The sequence below is a fragment of the Poromitra crassiceps genome (genome assembly GCF_964638095.1).
Source record: "Poromitra crassiceps genome assembly, chromosome: 10".
Taxonomy (NCBI): Eukaryota; Metazoa; Chordata; class Actinopteri; order Beryciformes; family Melamphaidae; genus Poromitra; species Poromitra crassiceps.
In genome coordinates this window covers 34,638,936-34,653,945 of record NC_139631.1, presented here as the reverse complement: position 1 = coordinate 34,653,945, position 15,010 = coordinate 34,638,936, and the positions used below count along the sequence as shown (strand labels likewise).

Genomic DNA, 15,010 nt, shown 5'->3' with positions numbered 1-15,010 from the left:
TGTACTGCTGGCAGGCTGTAACTGCCAGTCTGGGGGGAAAAAAAAGGTTGGGAACCACTGGTGTAGAGCAACTAAGAATCTGGAATAAAGTCTGATGAAATAAATTTAACACTTCAGATGAAGAACCAAAGAACACAGGGTGAACTTTTACCTGCAGTCTAAATCGAGAAAATAACTTTAACAAGTAGAGCTCGCCTACTTTGAGGTAAAGCAAAATAAGAAGAAAAAAGTTGCCTATTTCACCTCAGCACCAGCGCTTTCAAGCCCTCAACGTGTTAGTTGGTGGACATGTCCCTAACTGTGCTGGCCCACTGTTACAGAGACCTTCACAGGTAAAATATTCAGAGAACATTCATGATCCGAAGTATAAATGTATGGAAACAGCCTGTCAGTGAAAGTGTGTGTGAAGGTGTGCATGTGTGTGTTAGTATCAGGATCAGAGAATGACAGCCTTCCTCTGTTCCAGTCAAGATGCACTCTGACCTTCTGGGGATTCTTCTTAACTGAGAGATCAGTGTTTGGATCTGATAGCGAGACTGCTCTGTATACACCCGCACTGAACCTAATTACCCATAATCCAGATTCTATAAAAATTCCCTTCCTCTGGACAGATTCTGGTGCCACACCTACATCCCAGGTGTCACTGTCTCCAACCTCAACAACCCAGCTGTGAGTTCCTGAGTTGAAGCCCTCGGAGCCGAGGACAGAGCAGGAGTCACAAAACCTCTCTGGATTTTTAGGAAGAAGATTCTCATCTCCAAATATCACACTGGTCATATCTTCAGACAGGGCGAGGTATGGATCAGCAGTGTTCTGGTCCAGAATCACAGGCGTGTAGGAGACCATCTCCTTCATCTTGTCCCAGACTGTGAACCTCAGGTTGCCCAGGTGTTTGGCCTCGTCCATCAGAGCTCCTGAGACCGGCAGCTGTGGATCCTCCAGAAGGGTGTGCTCGACTCTTTGCACTGTAGCCTTATAGTTCTGCAGGAACCAGACAGCGTCTCCAGCATCTACAGCTCTGATTGTGTCTGAAAGAGCTGCCATCTCTCTGCTCAGACCCTCAATGTCCTCCTTCATCATCTGACTCTTCTGCTCCTCTTCCTCCCTCAGTGCAGCGATCCTGGCCTCCTTTTCCTCTTGTAGAAATTGGTGAAGCTTCATAAACTCCTCATTAATCTGCCTCTCTATGCGTCGGGCCTGGAACTTAATGTGTTCTGCTATTTGATCACAGTTTCCTTTAACTTCATGGAAGAGCTCCAGTTTCTCCTGTAAGGGCTTCAGTGACTCCTGAAGTTCCTTCTTGTGATGCCGTGCAGCTTCCTCGACGGGTCTGAATCTGTGGTCCGTGTGTGTTTCTGAATCTCGACAGATGATACACACTGGCTGCTGATGGTCCAGACAGAAGAGCTTGAGTTTCTCAGAGTGCAGACTGCAGAGAAGCTCAGATCCTGCTGAAGCTCTCTCATCTCTCTCCAGTATGAAAGCCTCACACATGTTCTTCAACACCAAGTTACAAGGCGGTTTACTCTGTGAAGATGTAGCCCTACACACTGGACAGGCATGTATTTGTTGACTTCTCCACCATCTCTGCAGACAGGCTTTACAGATGCTGTGGCTACACGACAGGATGACTGGATCTTTAAAGATGTCATGGCAGACAGGACAGGAGAGATACTCCTCTGATCTGGAAGCCATTTTCTCTCTCAGTGAAGCTGAAGACAAACCAGACAGAGATGAGTTAAATGAGGATCAAAAGGTAATTACTGTAGGTAGGTATTGTATATTATTAAGACTTTTTTTTAATCTCACGGTTATATCGTGAAACCCTAATCCATACGTCCCTCTCTTCTTTTCCCCATATTTTTATCACACCACACCAGATTTCTTGTGTGCCTTGTTTTAAGTTCTGCCTCTCCCTGTCTGCATTTTACTTTCAGCTCCCAGCTGCTCTGCTGGGTTCATCTTTAGAATTGACCAGTATGAAGATGTTCTGTCTGACAGCCCGGGCTAGTCTAGGAAAAACGTGCGTGTGGTCCCAAATTATCCTAGCTGCAAAGAAAGTTGAGATTTGATTGAAATAAGTGCTGCCTCCAATGTGCCCATTAGCCTGTATGTTGCGTTATGCCGAATTGAAGAGCATCTCATAACAATTCTAAATAGCTCTTCGCTCACATTAAACCTGGCCGATAAGCACATATATCTATGGATAAGCAGGCCCGACTGAGTTTCCAGTCTTCTTCATACAGACCATGATACAGACACGAGACCGTCACATATCATGGCGTCCTGATCTTAATGTCCGATGTTCGTCCTACTTTAATATTAGATTTTGATACTTAGGCTACTGTAAACATCACACATGAGAAACATAAATACTTACCCAGTAAATAGTCGTTTTGAGCGGATTTAATGCCGTTTACTCACAGCTGTTCCGTGTTGGTGGGAGCGCGCAAACATGCGCACGCGCGACCGGAACACCACGCCCTAGGCCAATCAGAGGCAGAGAGGGGCGGGTTATGCCTTCGCATAGGTGCATTACCGCCACCAACTGGTATGGAGTGTGGATCAGAATCAATATTGTCTAGTTTACAAATTGAAAATAAAATGAATAGTAATAAAAATAACATCCTCATATCCTTTCAATCAAATTTGTTGTTCTAAGATACTAAAATAGGAATCGATAACACTTATCTTCTGAGTTCTTTTGCAAAAGATCTATTAACTCAGTTTACTTTACCTCTGAGGTCTTGAACCAGCTGCCTTCTTTCTGCCTCATATCTCTGACAGTGTAATATTAAATGTTTTACTGTTTCTTCTTGCCCACAATCACGTGTCTGTATTATGTTTTCCTATAATAGTGAACCGTTTTTATAATCCAGTGTGTCCAAACCTGAGTCTTCATACGCAAAAACGCCAAGAGATCTGCTGCTACAAGTTACCTCTTCAAGGAACGCCCACTTCAAGGCCAACCACTTCTTACTCCTGGTAGAATTTCTTAGTCTTCAAAATAAACGTCTTGATGTTTTAATGCAACAGAAGAATTGTATTTCTCTGGTTGATAAAAGAAAGAAAAGAAAGTAGCCTAACACAGAGGTCCGAGATCACAGGTGAAACCAATATTCCTGTCACCTGAATGATGATGACAAAAGAGCAGAGGAGAAACAGCAAGGATAATAAATTGACTATAAATTAATTTGTTAATTTTAAAATACTTCAAGGTATGCCTCTGAGGGGAAACCGCAGCAAGGATAATAAAGTGACTATGAATCAATCTTTCCAATTACTTTTAAAATACTTCAAGGTACGCCTCTCTTCCAGTCTCCAGATAGACCCCTCTTCAAAATATCACCACAAAACAAAGGTAGAATGGTTCTTTTTACCAAGTTTATTGAATGGTGCTGATCGATGGAAAAACTGTCACAAAAAACAATAACGCCAATTTAGTACAGGGGTGTACAGAACAAAAACCAGCAAAACCATAGACTGTAAGACTTAGAGGTAGTGTTAATTTCGTAGATGAAAACTATGACGAAAAATGGTCATCGACTACCTTTTTCCCCAAGACGAGACTAAAATGTTCAGACTTTCTGTTTCTGACTTTTGACTGCAAGTTACAGTAATATTAAACATGAAACTCTTTGTAAAATATATTTTTGGAGAGAAAGAAAACGTTTCAAATTTTAATTCATGGCTGACCAATTTGGGGTCCGCGGGCCAAGTTTGGTCCGACCCCCGTTTGTTTTGGCCCACCATGGATTTGAGAGAGACACACACACACACACATCACAAAATCACGGCTAATACTTTATTTCGGAGGCTGTGGCGGGCTCATTTTTAAAGCTAGTGTGATGGTTCTTATATACCATTAAACTAGAAGACCTAAGGAATCAATTGGTACCAACCATGTCAACCTAGCCTGCCGGGAAGGGGGCTAAATAATGCTTCAAATTAAGACTACATTTTGGCGGGGGGGGGGGGAATTGGCATGGCCATTTTCAAATAGGTCCCTTGACCCCTCACCTTAATATATCTGAATGAGAATGGGTTCTCTGGGTAGGGCCATATGATTTCCACAAAATGGATGGAATCATGGAATTTAGTAATAGATGGAATATTGTATAATTTTCCATAATTGGTCTGAAATTGATTAAAAAGAAAGTAGGCCTAATTATCAAAATCAAAAGTAAACCTAATTATTGTAGTAACCTAAATGGTTTCATAATTGTAAAATATGCCTAGAGAAATAATTCTGTTTTGGATTGGGGTGTTTTGAGAGGGGGTGGATCTTGTGTGGGACCCTTGCATCACCTCACAGCTTGGTTTTCACTTTGAGTGTGGAAGAGGCTGTCTGAGAGAACAAAGTCATAAAAAGAATACTAACCCCTAAATTAAAATTAAAATGGAAAAAACAGAATTGGGAAAAATAAAACGGAACTTGGAAAAAAATAAAACTGATTTCATATGGCCCTAGGTTAGGGTTATGCACCTTGAGTTGCATGCACTTTCTGTCAGAAAGGTGTCCCTTTCCAATCAACTCTAAATCTAACTCTAATTTAAAAAAAAACGTTTGAAAAAAATATGTTAGATTTAGAATGTAAATGATCTATAAAATAGAATACATTTTAATCTAATGTCATTTCACACAACATCAATTATTTTTGGCCCACGGCCCGCAATCCAGATGAATGTTTGGGCCTTCATATTGAACATTTTGAGGTTCTATTGTTCAGAGTGGGGATCGTGGGGAAAGGTATTTTCTTGTTTGTTTTGAAACCAGTGGTATGCTGACATTTCATCACGTTTCTGTGCGAAGACGTGGCACACTCCTATGGCAGTGGCAGACAAATTCACAGTACAAGCCACAACTTAACCGAGAGGGTTCCATCTTTGACGACAACCGCCACCGTCAGTCGCGGCCGCAGAGGAAAATAACTTCTGTCTTCTACTTATTCAGTCCCAGTTTTCTCTGAAAGGAGTTGCCGTCACCCTTGGTGGCTTGCTGTCGGGGGAAATGGGAGTTAATTGTTAGATAAAAAGGTAACTTTATGTTTACATCACAAAGTCAAGCATGTGAGAAGAAAGGTTACTGCATACCTGCTGGCTTAAAAGTCTTAAAGACAGATGCAAAGGGACTAGTCCCACACACCGTCTTAACTTGCAAGAATTACTTTATTAAGGGGGGGGGGGTCCAAATGACGTATCAGTGAGGAAAGTGCTTGAGCAAAAGTAATTGTTCAGGACTTATTTGAAAATGTGTACCTTGTTGATGTCTTTGTGTTTGTCTCGGCTGATCATCTCCTCGATGATCTCTCCCTCACCTCGCACCAATCTGGGGAAAACAGGGGGGATAATTAAGGTTTCCTGAAAAAAATTGCTCTCATTATCTATTCACCCCCCGATGTGAGTCGAAATAGGTTCTTAGGACCACCAAACACACTGATGCTTTCTTCTGGAACACCCAAACAGTATCAAGCAGAGTCTTCTGCGGCTGCCAGATCGCTGTATTATGTGTGACCAGAGCGTTGTCAGTGAGACAAATACAGGAAATAATGAGTAAATGATTCACTTTTGGACCCACAGTGCAATGAAACTACCAGCATTGCGCCGCGTTGCCATCAATGTGTCGTCGTCCCTGCTCCACAGCGGGCAATGTTGTTTTGACTTTTGAATGGATACAGAAGTAAACTAGAGGGTAGTCGGTAGTCGGTAGGGCGCATACCTCCACCACGGCATGTTGTTAACCCTCATTGCCTCCTTTTGGCTAGTGGGCGTGGAAAGTGAATCAGTTGGTCCTCGCACCATGACCAGCCCTTCTACCAAGTTACGTGAATCCATGTGGAAGTTAGGCGCCTTTTTGTGATTGAATCATCCGAATCAGAACACGCCATTACCACGCCCCCTTTTGGCCAGTGGAAAGTTAACCACTTCTAAGTTGGCCCATGACCAACCTTTCTGCCACGGTTTGTGCAAATCTCCAGTCACAACTTTTTGAGATATCCTAGAGAGACAGACAGGGGCAAAAACAACCTCCAGCCAACTTGGCCCAGCCAACTCTGTGGCAGAGATAACAATCAATTGAGAATTGAACCTCTGCGTTTTTTTATTTTTTACTTGAATGCAGACATCGGACACAACACAATGTGGACGTAATGTGAACAGTGGAGCATCTTTTTCAGTAGTCTGGGCCCACAAGCGTGGCACCACGGTCTTCCGGTGGAAACGCACCACGGTGTTCTGGCACAGACAGAAACGGTCTGTGCTTTTGTGCTCTAAAAACCCCTTCTGCTCTGAAAACAGGGCGTCATAGTAATGTAAATAAATGTGATGTGCGTTATCTAGCAATGTAGCTACAAAAATAAAATGAACTAACACCATATAAAACCATCTTTTTGATGGGGGACAAAGCAGAAACACCCACCAGAAACACCACTAGGTCTTAGGGAGGAGGACCACCCTGCCACTAATGCGCACCATGTTCTCTCTCCTTTGAGAGAGAGCCTGGTGACGCGAGGTTACTTTTTCAGTACTGGTAAAATAATCATTCTTTCAATGGCTGATGGCCATTGCCAATGCCTGATGCCTGTAGTGGAGCAGGGCTGTTAACTCGCTTTGTTTGGTGCTCTCACCAATATGAGTGGAGTTTTGACTGACATGGTGGATGATGACTGAATTTTCACTTTGCGGTGAACTTTTTCTTTAGGTTTGCTGGATGGATGGATGATGGATGGATGGATGGATGGAGTACTTTATTTATCCCCAGGGGGAAATTCTGGTGTTAGAGCAGCAGTAACATCAATAACATCAATGACAGCAACAGCAAGAACAACATAACTTAAGTCAAAAACACAAAGAAAAATAAAGACACAAAGATAGTCTGCAGTTTTTTGGCACAGACGTTTCAGCTGTCCCAGCTGTGTATTTCAAGATTGTCAGCCGACCCACCAAAAATAAACATTAGAATCCTGTGTTTCTGCGCGAGGAGTGAGGACTCCATCTTTGTTTATGGATGCTATCTTGGATGTACTGCATGGATGCCGTGTAGCTCTGACATACCTGGTGCGTCCTGTTTCGGGGTCCACCACCCTGCGGATGACACTCTGCCGCGCCTCATACTCCTCTTTGGTGATCGGCCTCTTAGTGGCGAGGCGGGCTTTCTGCTCGTCTGTCATGACTGCACAGGAAAGCAAACAAATGGCTACTTTGGCACTTCAATCACTGAGTGTGTTTACACGCACATGATAATCTGACAACTGGGAATAATCAGATAATTGGCAATAATCTGATTTACACATTTACATGCACTTTAATTAGTAAGGAGTCGGAATGTGTCCTCAAAGTCCATGAGTGGATGCTAACGCGATGCACCGAATAAAACTGATGATTCGGGAAAGGGCGAGGAGTGTTTATCGGATTTCTCATAATAATCGGATAATGGCCTTTATCCCACAAAGCAGATCGGTGTATGCGTTTTACATGACCACTTGAATAATCAGGTTAAAGGGATAGGCCAACTTTTTGGGAGTTTAGGTTCAGTCACCTAAAATGCACATTCAAAGAGTGCCATAAACACTCACGTGTACATGTTGAGACTCGTGTACTACGCGCCACGTGATGAAATAATAATCCAAAGTTATGTCAAACGGTCATTTTCCTAGTAAATCCAGACCGAGAACAAAACAAAGAGTAACCGAACTAACAGGAGTGTAGTGTAGTTAGTTCCTCGTTTGCCATGTGGCGCATGCGCTGTGTGCCATCATCAGTAGTGCGCATGCGCTTTCATGTTCGAGGAAGTAACTACAGTTATACACTCCTGTTAGTTCGGTTACTCTTTGTTTTGTTCTCGGTCTGGATTTACTACGAAAATGACCGTTTGACGTAACTTTGGATTATTATTTAATCATGTGGTGAGTACACAAGTCACATGTACATGCGAGTGTTTATGCCGCTGTTTGAATGTGCATTTTGGGCGACTGAACCGAAGTATGATCCCATTGACTGCCATTGTTATCGCTAAGCCAGTGGTACTCAACCATGTCCATACTCAAGAGCCACATTGACCAAAAAAAATATTTGCAAGAGCCACAATCCTAAAAAGTCCCTTTCCTCCCATTATTTATTCTCAGATTTTTATTGATTTATTTATTTTAAGTAGGACTTAAAAGAGCCACAACTACCCATAAAAGAGCCTAATGTGGCTCTAGAGCCTCGGTTTGAGTATCACTGCGCTAAGATATTAGCATCTGATGGCTCTACCACAGTTTGTACTGCAACTGCACGCAGATGGAAAATAAAGCCATGTACGTTCTAGTTTTAATATAGACAATATGGCAAATGGCCTAAACTCCCAAAAGGTTGGCCTATCCTTGTCCGTCCACGTTTCTATCCCTTTAACTCCAGAAATCAGATAATGATCGGTTTATTAGGCCATGTTCAGACTAGGAGGCCAAATCTGATTTGTGAACTTTAGTGACCAATTAATGACTTTATCCAGATTGGTTTTATGAGTCTGGACACTCCAAGTCTGATTTGTGACACTTGTCCCAAACCACATATGGAGGTAGTTTCCAATCTGCTTTCGACTGATGTGACTTGAGTGCGGACACGCAGATCCACCAAATCTGATTTGAACGTCACTCGCAACTCGTCATCAAATGCTTCTGCACAGGAAAACCACGTCACCAACGTACGTATTTGACGCCCACGTCGTTACCATAGCAACCCATGCAGATAGGCTGTTTAGGTCTGGACACACAGATCCGACTTGAAAATCAGATTTGTGGCAGTGCTGACACACTCCCAAATCAGATTTGGGAAACCAATCAAGATAATGATGATTAATGACTTCATCAGCAAATCGGATTTGCCTGTAATGTGAACATGGTCTTGGTGTGCATGTAAACACACTCACTGATCAATAGTGGTCACCAAGGAAATTCAGGTAAATGTGAAATCCTAACATAAGCAGCCATCATGTCCTACCAGGTCCAAGCTCAGCGGTGCCTTCATCACTCTGCCACAGCTCCAGGAAACATGGAGGTTTTTCTACTAATGGACTGGGCAACACGTTTACAGCCTCCTCCTGTCTCTTCTCCTGTTTCTTCAAGCTCTTCTCTTTCCTCTTCTCCTTCCTCTGCTTCTTCAGCTTGGCCTTTTTCTCCTTGGCTTTCTTCTTCTTGGCTTTCCTCTTTTTCCTCTTCGCCTTCTCATCACTTGAAGATGAAGATGTGGAGGAAGAACTGGACGAGGAAGATGAGGAGCTCCTTTTTTGTTTCTTTTTTTTCGTTTTCACATCTGCTAGAAAAGGAAAGAAAGAAAAAAGTAATGTTACTTTAGTTGAGTTCTTCTCACTGTTATGGTTCCTGTAATCCCCCTCTACCACAGTAAACTGGTGAATACTCTTGACTAGCTACTGTCACAGTTTGGCTAATAGACTGCCAAAGACCCTCTTCCACATTCAGCATACAAACCAAGGGATTTCATCGGCCATTAATTTTTTCATCTACATTTAGTTAACATTTCGGTCCTTCATCAGATACCTGATGAAGACCGGAACGTCAACTAATAAAGTTTATTGCAAGTAAAGGACAGTGTGTGGGAATCCTCTTTTCTCTGGCCTATGGACTTCTCCTCCGATGCACCTGTCCACAAGAAACTTACTGAAGGTGTGCATTAGCTCCTTTTATCAAGTATTGAGCCCATCTACATTGAGGAAAATGCATATAAAAATAGGTTTACTTGTCTTGGTCAAACCAAGTGATTCAGCGTTCTTATAAGAATGTGAAGTGGCTGTGTGTGAGTGAGCAGAATTGTGTTTGGCCACAGCTCTGCCATTTTACATGAGTGTAAAAGAGCACCCCTGCAGGTGACCTAACAGAGCTGGATTTGAGGCAATTAGGCCAATCATTGGGTAATTAGGGCTGATAGAGTAATTGCCATAATTACCTAATGATTGGCGTCACTCATGTAAATTATGACATCACTCACCGAGCACATCATAATTTTTTTGTTTGTTGCTAATTTTACTTATTTTGTTTGTTTTAATCTCTGTACTGTGATGTCCTTATGTGTGTGTGTGTGTGTGTGTGTGTGTGTTCTGATTTATGTTTTTAAGCTATGCTTTTTTTTGCCTCATATTTTGGGGGATGCCTCTTGTCAAGCCCCTTGAGGGCTTTTTGGAATCTCCTTGCATGTTTTCTTTTATTTAAATTGCATTTGATGGTGTCTTTGTATGCCGATTATTTTAATATGCGCTAAATAAATACAAATACAAATCATTGTGTGCTAGTCCACTAGTATTTATAATCAGGAGAGGTCATAATAACATTTCACTCGGACCAAAACAAAGAAACATCTAAAAGTTTTTATTTTATTTATTTTTTGGCCCGAGTGAACTAAGCATTTTACAGATAGAAAACTGCTCAACAAACTCACCTTGGCTCTTACGCGAGGATTTCTTTGATGATCTGGCGCTCGCGCTCCTGCTAGTCGACGACGATGATGAAGACGACGAAGAAGAAGAAGAGGACCGTCTGCGTTTTTTCTTCTTGTCCTGTTTTTTGTCCCTCCCGTGTCTGCTGGAGGCCTCCGTGCGTTTGTCGGCTGACCTACTGCGGTCCATGACTAAAGAAGTCTAGGCACACTCACGTGAAACTTTATTGCTGGAGAGATTCACAAGAAGCAATGGCGTTAACGTTACAAACCAACTAAAAACCACTCGTGTAGCGTGCTAGTTCCGTAGCAGCGTGAAGCTAGCCACAATCAAAGCTACTTCCTTCCGGTAGAATTTTCTTCACAGCCTTCAAAATAAAAGTCACGATGTTTGAACCTATGGGTTGAACGAAATTGTATTTCTCTTGTTGGAAAAAGTAGACAGGTAAAGTAACTTACCCCAAAAACACTTTTTTTCAGCTTTTAACCAATATGACTTTGGGGGTGGTGTGTGAAGAATTCTGGTCAGAATTTCCACATTTGAGACCAAACTGTTACCATTGTACCATTTCAGCCGCATAAGTGCCCTCTATGGGTTCAACCCTGCTTTTTTTTGCCCTCAAAACTGCACACAATATGGTACAACCTGACATCACGTTGTACCAAAGACTTACCCCGCTAGCCAGGCGCTTCTCGCTCATACTGAGCATTAGCGCCTGGCGAACGTCAACGCATTTCCGAACAATCGTGCCGCTCTCACATCTAGGTATAAAAAGGAACCCTTACCTGAGCCAAAAACGTGAAGTGAAGACGCTATCCGATGGCCAACATCCTCTTCTTTTAAATACATATAGTTGCCTCTTCCAAATTGTTGCATAAAATCCACTTTTCTAACGAAAATTAAAAACAGACTTCATGGCGATGTAGACTAGAGGACAAGTTGCACAAGTTAATAACATGCAGAAATCTCCCATTGTAATTACATTAGAGTGTATTCAGAGCGTTTGTCCTGGGTTTGTGTTCTGCTGCGGCCGCCGGCCGATAACCTCGCGTTAACGATAGTTAACATGGGAGTCAATGGCAATAAAGTAGTTTGCCACTGAATGACCAAATTGATATAACTTTCAACCATTTTGAGCAACGCTGTTTCCATACAGGCCACCAGCATTGGCTAGTTGTTGATATTTATAAAGATTTTGTAGCTCTCATATAAGGTTTTTCTTGATGCGGTGGGCAAACTGTAATGGCGTTGCTTTCCGGTAAAACATTGTGTCTGAGCACAGCCAAAGAGTATAGTGAGACAAGATGTCCATTTCTTGGTTTTTCCCATAGGTTTTTTTCAAATAAGCAGCATGCCGTTTTGTCACATATCTGGGGGGGTAAGTCCCCCTTTAAAGAAAATCATACTTGTGAAATTATGTCACCATATATATAAGGGCATAACATTAAATGTATCATATTAACGACAACAAATTATCTTTTTTTGTTAAAAAAAGAAAAAAGAAAATCACTACCTTTACAATAAAGTGATAAATCACCCGTCTGGTACAGAGCATTTTTAGAAAATTATTCAACCCTTATAATTTTTCATTGTAGTATCAAGTTACATACGTTAATTCTGTTCCATAAGACCTCTGAAACTATATCGCTGCTGTTGTGCAGAAACCTTGTATCTCTAAAAAAGCTATTTTTCACAACGAAGAAAAAACGTACACATTTTAATATACAGTGAAATAGTAATAACAACATTAATAACCAGTAATATAACATATTTCGCTGGTCCAAAGTACCTGAAACTTTCACAGGTTATTTTTGGGTACCCACTAAATCCATTTATGAAATAAAAAGAAAATGGCCAATGTTGAACAAAATGCTTAGTATGTACATTGCAAGAATCTTGCAAATTTAGTAAGGACAGGAGAAAATAATTTCCACAGTAATAGATACAGTCGTGTCACGTTACTTCCGGTAATGTGTGTGTGCATGGCCCTGGGGGGAAACCTATTTTTACAGTCTATGGGGGAAACGAGAAGATTTCCCCCACGTTGACCCATTGACCACGCGTCTATGACGAGACACCGCATGAATGTATTGTGCCTCTTTCAAGTCTCAACTGAGCCCTTTTTAGTCCCATGTACTATTGACAATTGCCATTTAAAGAGCACAGTTGCAACACCATTGTGCACAGTTAGTTTGCTAGCCCATTAAGCCTGCTTCATGAGAGTGAGACACAGGCCCCAGGTCTTAAAACAAGACCATGGAGAAAAAACCTGGAACTTCAAATAAGAGAACCGATTCTGGAAAACGTTTTGTACCATTTTTCATATGAAGTAGCCTTAGCCTACCACGACACTTTTTTTAAGCACTAGTACTCTGTGAAACTATTATGGACAGTCACGTGTCTCTTCAGGTTTGAGCTGTTGGTGACTCTTTCTCCAGAGAAACTGGATCTGAATGGCTTTTCCCCCGTATGGATCATCATGTGTAGTCTCAAGGTTGGTCTTTGACTGAAAGCTTTCCCACAAGTGCTGCACTTATACGGCGTTTCTCCCAGGTGGGTGCTGGTGTGCTTTGTCAAAGTTGAGCTGGCAGCAAAAGTTTTCCCGCACAAAAGACATTGATAAGGTTTCTCCCCTGTATGCACTCGGAGATGCCTTGTGAGAGATGAACAGCTAGCAAACCCCATCCCGCAGTAGATACAGCTGTAAGGTTTCTCGCCTGTGTGAGCTCTCATGTGCTTTTTCAAATACTCGGCGCGGCTGAAGCTTTTCCCACAGGTGTTACAGGTGTATGGCTTCTCATCTGTGTGGACTCTAACATGCTGGTCACGGTTCCACTGACAAGTGAATGCTTTTCTGCAGATTGTGCATCTGAAAGGCTTTTCCCCCGTGTGGATTCTCATGTGATTTTTTAACTTAGATAAGCGAGAAAACTCTTTACTGCAAATGTGACATGTGTGTGTTTTCTTGTGTGGTTTTGGCTCAGTACTCCTAGTTGATCCTGCCTCCTCACCGCTGGATGTGTTGTAAGCTTGGCTCTCAGCTACATGACAGTTGTGAGAGAGGAGCTGGCGCTCGCTGTCTGGTTCTGATACGGCAGAGGCCTCTCTGTCAGATTCAGATGAGATGTTGGCTAGAACCTCTTTCTCTGCCACACTCTGAGTTTGGTAAAGATCTGAATGCAGAGACTGATGTTCACTGTGGTCACTTCCATAATAAGCAGGAGTCAACTTAAAGATATCCGCCTCCTCCCACAGTAAAGGCTGCTCTCCCTCCTGACTGGTGCAGAGTTCCACTGGTTCCTCTTTAATCTGTGGAGGCTCTGGATCCTCTTGACCCAGACTGAAGTTCCTCTGCTGGTTACAGTGCCGCTGGTCCAGGATAACCTCCTCCTTAATGACAGGTGACTGCGGGGGTTCTGAAGGGGGGAGGAGAAAATAATAAATACTCTTATTATATAGGTAGGAACAATAGGGACACTTGATCAAATATAAACCTTAGTTTTTAACTACTATGATTTTATCTGAGTCCCAGGATTCTCTGCAGCTCCACCCCCTCTGCCGGTCTGTGGAGAGCCTGCCCAAGCCACGGGACTCTCCTGAGAGCGAGGCGGACACAGATTTGGAGCAAGGCACCGCAGTTGCTCTCCACTGACTGCTCAGATCAGGATGACGTGAAACACATCGAGCTGAGCGCTCATTAGTTCAACACAGGTGTATCACCACAAGGTGTGTCAAAGAGAACTCTCGCCGAAGTTGAGTCCGTTTTCTCCGTTGCATAATGAAGCCAGGATGCGCTGCGCCCACTCCTAGTTCTCCGAGCCACACATCTCCAGGGGAAGGAGAAACGGGGAAAACACACTCGACTTCGGGGGGAAAGAGTTCTCTTAAAGGCTCGCCGGCCGTGGCGCACCCCTCGGCGCATTCCACGAGGGGTTTGACGCGGAAGTATGTCAAGGCCTTTACACCTCCAGGGGAAGGAGAAACGGGGGGAAACGGGGAAAACACACTCGACTTCGGGGAAAGAGTTCTCTTTGTCTGGTGCCTGCCTGGCTGTAAAGAGAGGCGTTCGGGGTGCAGCAGAGTCGCCTCTGCTGTTGACAGTAGTTTGTTGTCAGTGGTGGCGGGGGACACTGACACTTATGGCGGGGACACGGTGTGCGTGTGTGTGTGCGGCGCGCCTCCCTTGGGGCATATGAGTTCAGAGGAGCGGCTTGCTTGGCAGACGGCAAGGCGTAGTTGCGGCGACCAATCAAATTAGTTTGGGGCGTGCTTTCATCCGAAACTGGGTTGCCAAAAGTATACACGCGTCCGGCGTATTTGCTTTAGCGCCCCCAGTGGTCCGTGTTTAGGGGCAGCGGTCCGTGCTGGTCCGGACCATTAGCTTTTTCACATAGACATATGTGAGTATATGTACACAGAACCAAGTTCAATGTCGATGCTTAATGTATATAGGACTGTGCAAGATGCTAAGGGGAATGTAAGTGGAATGTATATAGTGTACACAGAACAAACCTGACACTAGACACTTTTACACTTTTTATTTTTATTTTTAGTTTATCACCTCATACTGTGATACACTAG

General features: G+C 43.1%; 2 protein-coding genes across 3 annotated transcripts; both read right to left on the bottom strand.

Annotated features, from left to right (window-relative positions):
- LOC310783579 (nuclear factor 7, brain-like) lies at positions 1–2,396 on the bottom strand. Its single transcript, XM_083644472.1, has 2 exons — positions 2,381–2,396; positions 1–1,712 (listed from the first exon to the last, which is right to left on the bottom strand). The coding sequence occupies exon 2, from the start codon at positions 1,693–1,695 to the stop codon at positions 295–297; it is 1,401 nt and encodes a 466-aa protein (XP_083500598.1). The 5' UTR covers positions 1,696–1,712; positions 2,381–2,396; the 3' UTR covers positions 1–294.
- A 989-nt stretch (positions 2,397–3,385) lies between these two features.
- Positions 3,386–10,721, bottom strand: arl6ip4 (ADP-ribosylation factor-like 6 interacting protein 4). 2 transcript variants are annotated; one of them, XM_083644918.1, is made up of 5 exons: positions 10,432–10,721; positions 8,980–9,294; positions 7,054–7,171; positions 5,260–5,329; positions 3,386–4,999 (listed from the first exon to the last, which is right to left on the bottom strand). In XM_083644918.1, the coding sequence occupies exons 1-5, from the start codon at positions 10,616–10,618 to the stop codon at positions 4,943–4,945; spliced, it is 747 nt and encodes a 248-aa protein (XP_083501044.1). In that variant the 5' UTR covers positions 10,619–10,721; the 3' UTR covers positions 3,386–4,942. The 2 variants fall into 2 exon arrangements, with proteins under 2 accessions (XP_083501044.1, XP_083501045.1); XM_083644919.1 differs by having other exon boundaries at positions 8,980–9,291.
- Positions 10,722–15,010: the final 4,289 nt, after the last annotated feature.

Bases quoted from the DNA above. Each gene is read 5' to 3' on its own strand.
- LOC310783579 (XM_083644472.1), bottom strand. From the start codon at position 1,695: ATGGCTTCCAGATCAGAGGAGTATCTCTCCTGTCCTGTCTGCCATGAC.
- arl6ip4 (XM_083644918.1), bottom strand. From the start codon at position 10,618: ATGGACCGCAGTAGGTCAGCCGACAAACGCACGGAGGCCTCCAGCAGA. The intron at 9,295-10,431 runs GTGAGTTTGTTG...TTCCTTTTCTAG, and splicing joins ATCCTCGCGTAAGAGCCAAG to CAGATGTGAAAACGAAAAAA. The intron at 5,330-7,053 runs GTATGTCAGAGC...TGTTTTCCCCAG, and splicing joins CCCGAAACAGGACGCACCAG to ATTGGTGCGAGGTGAGGGAG.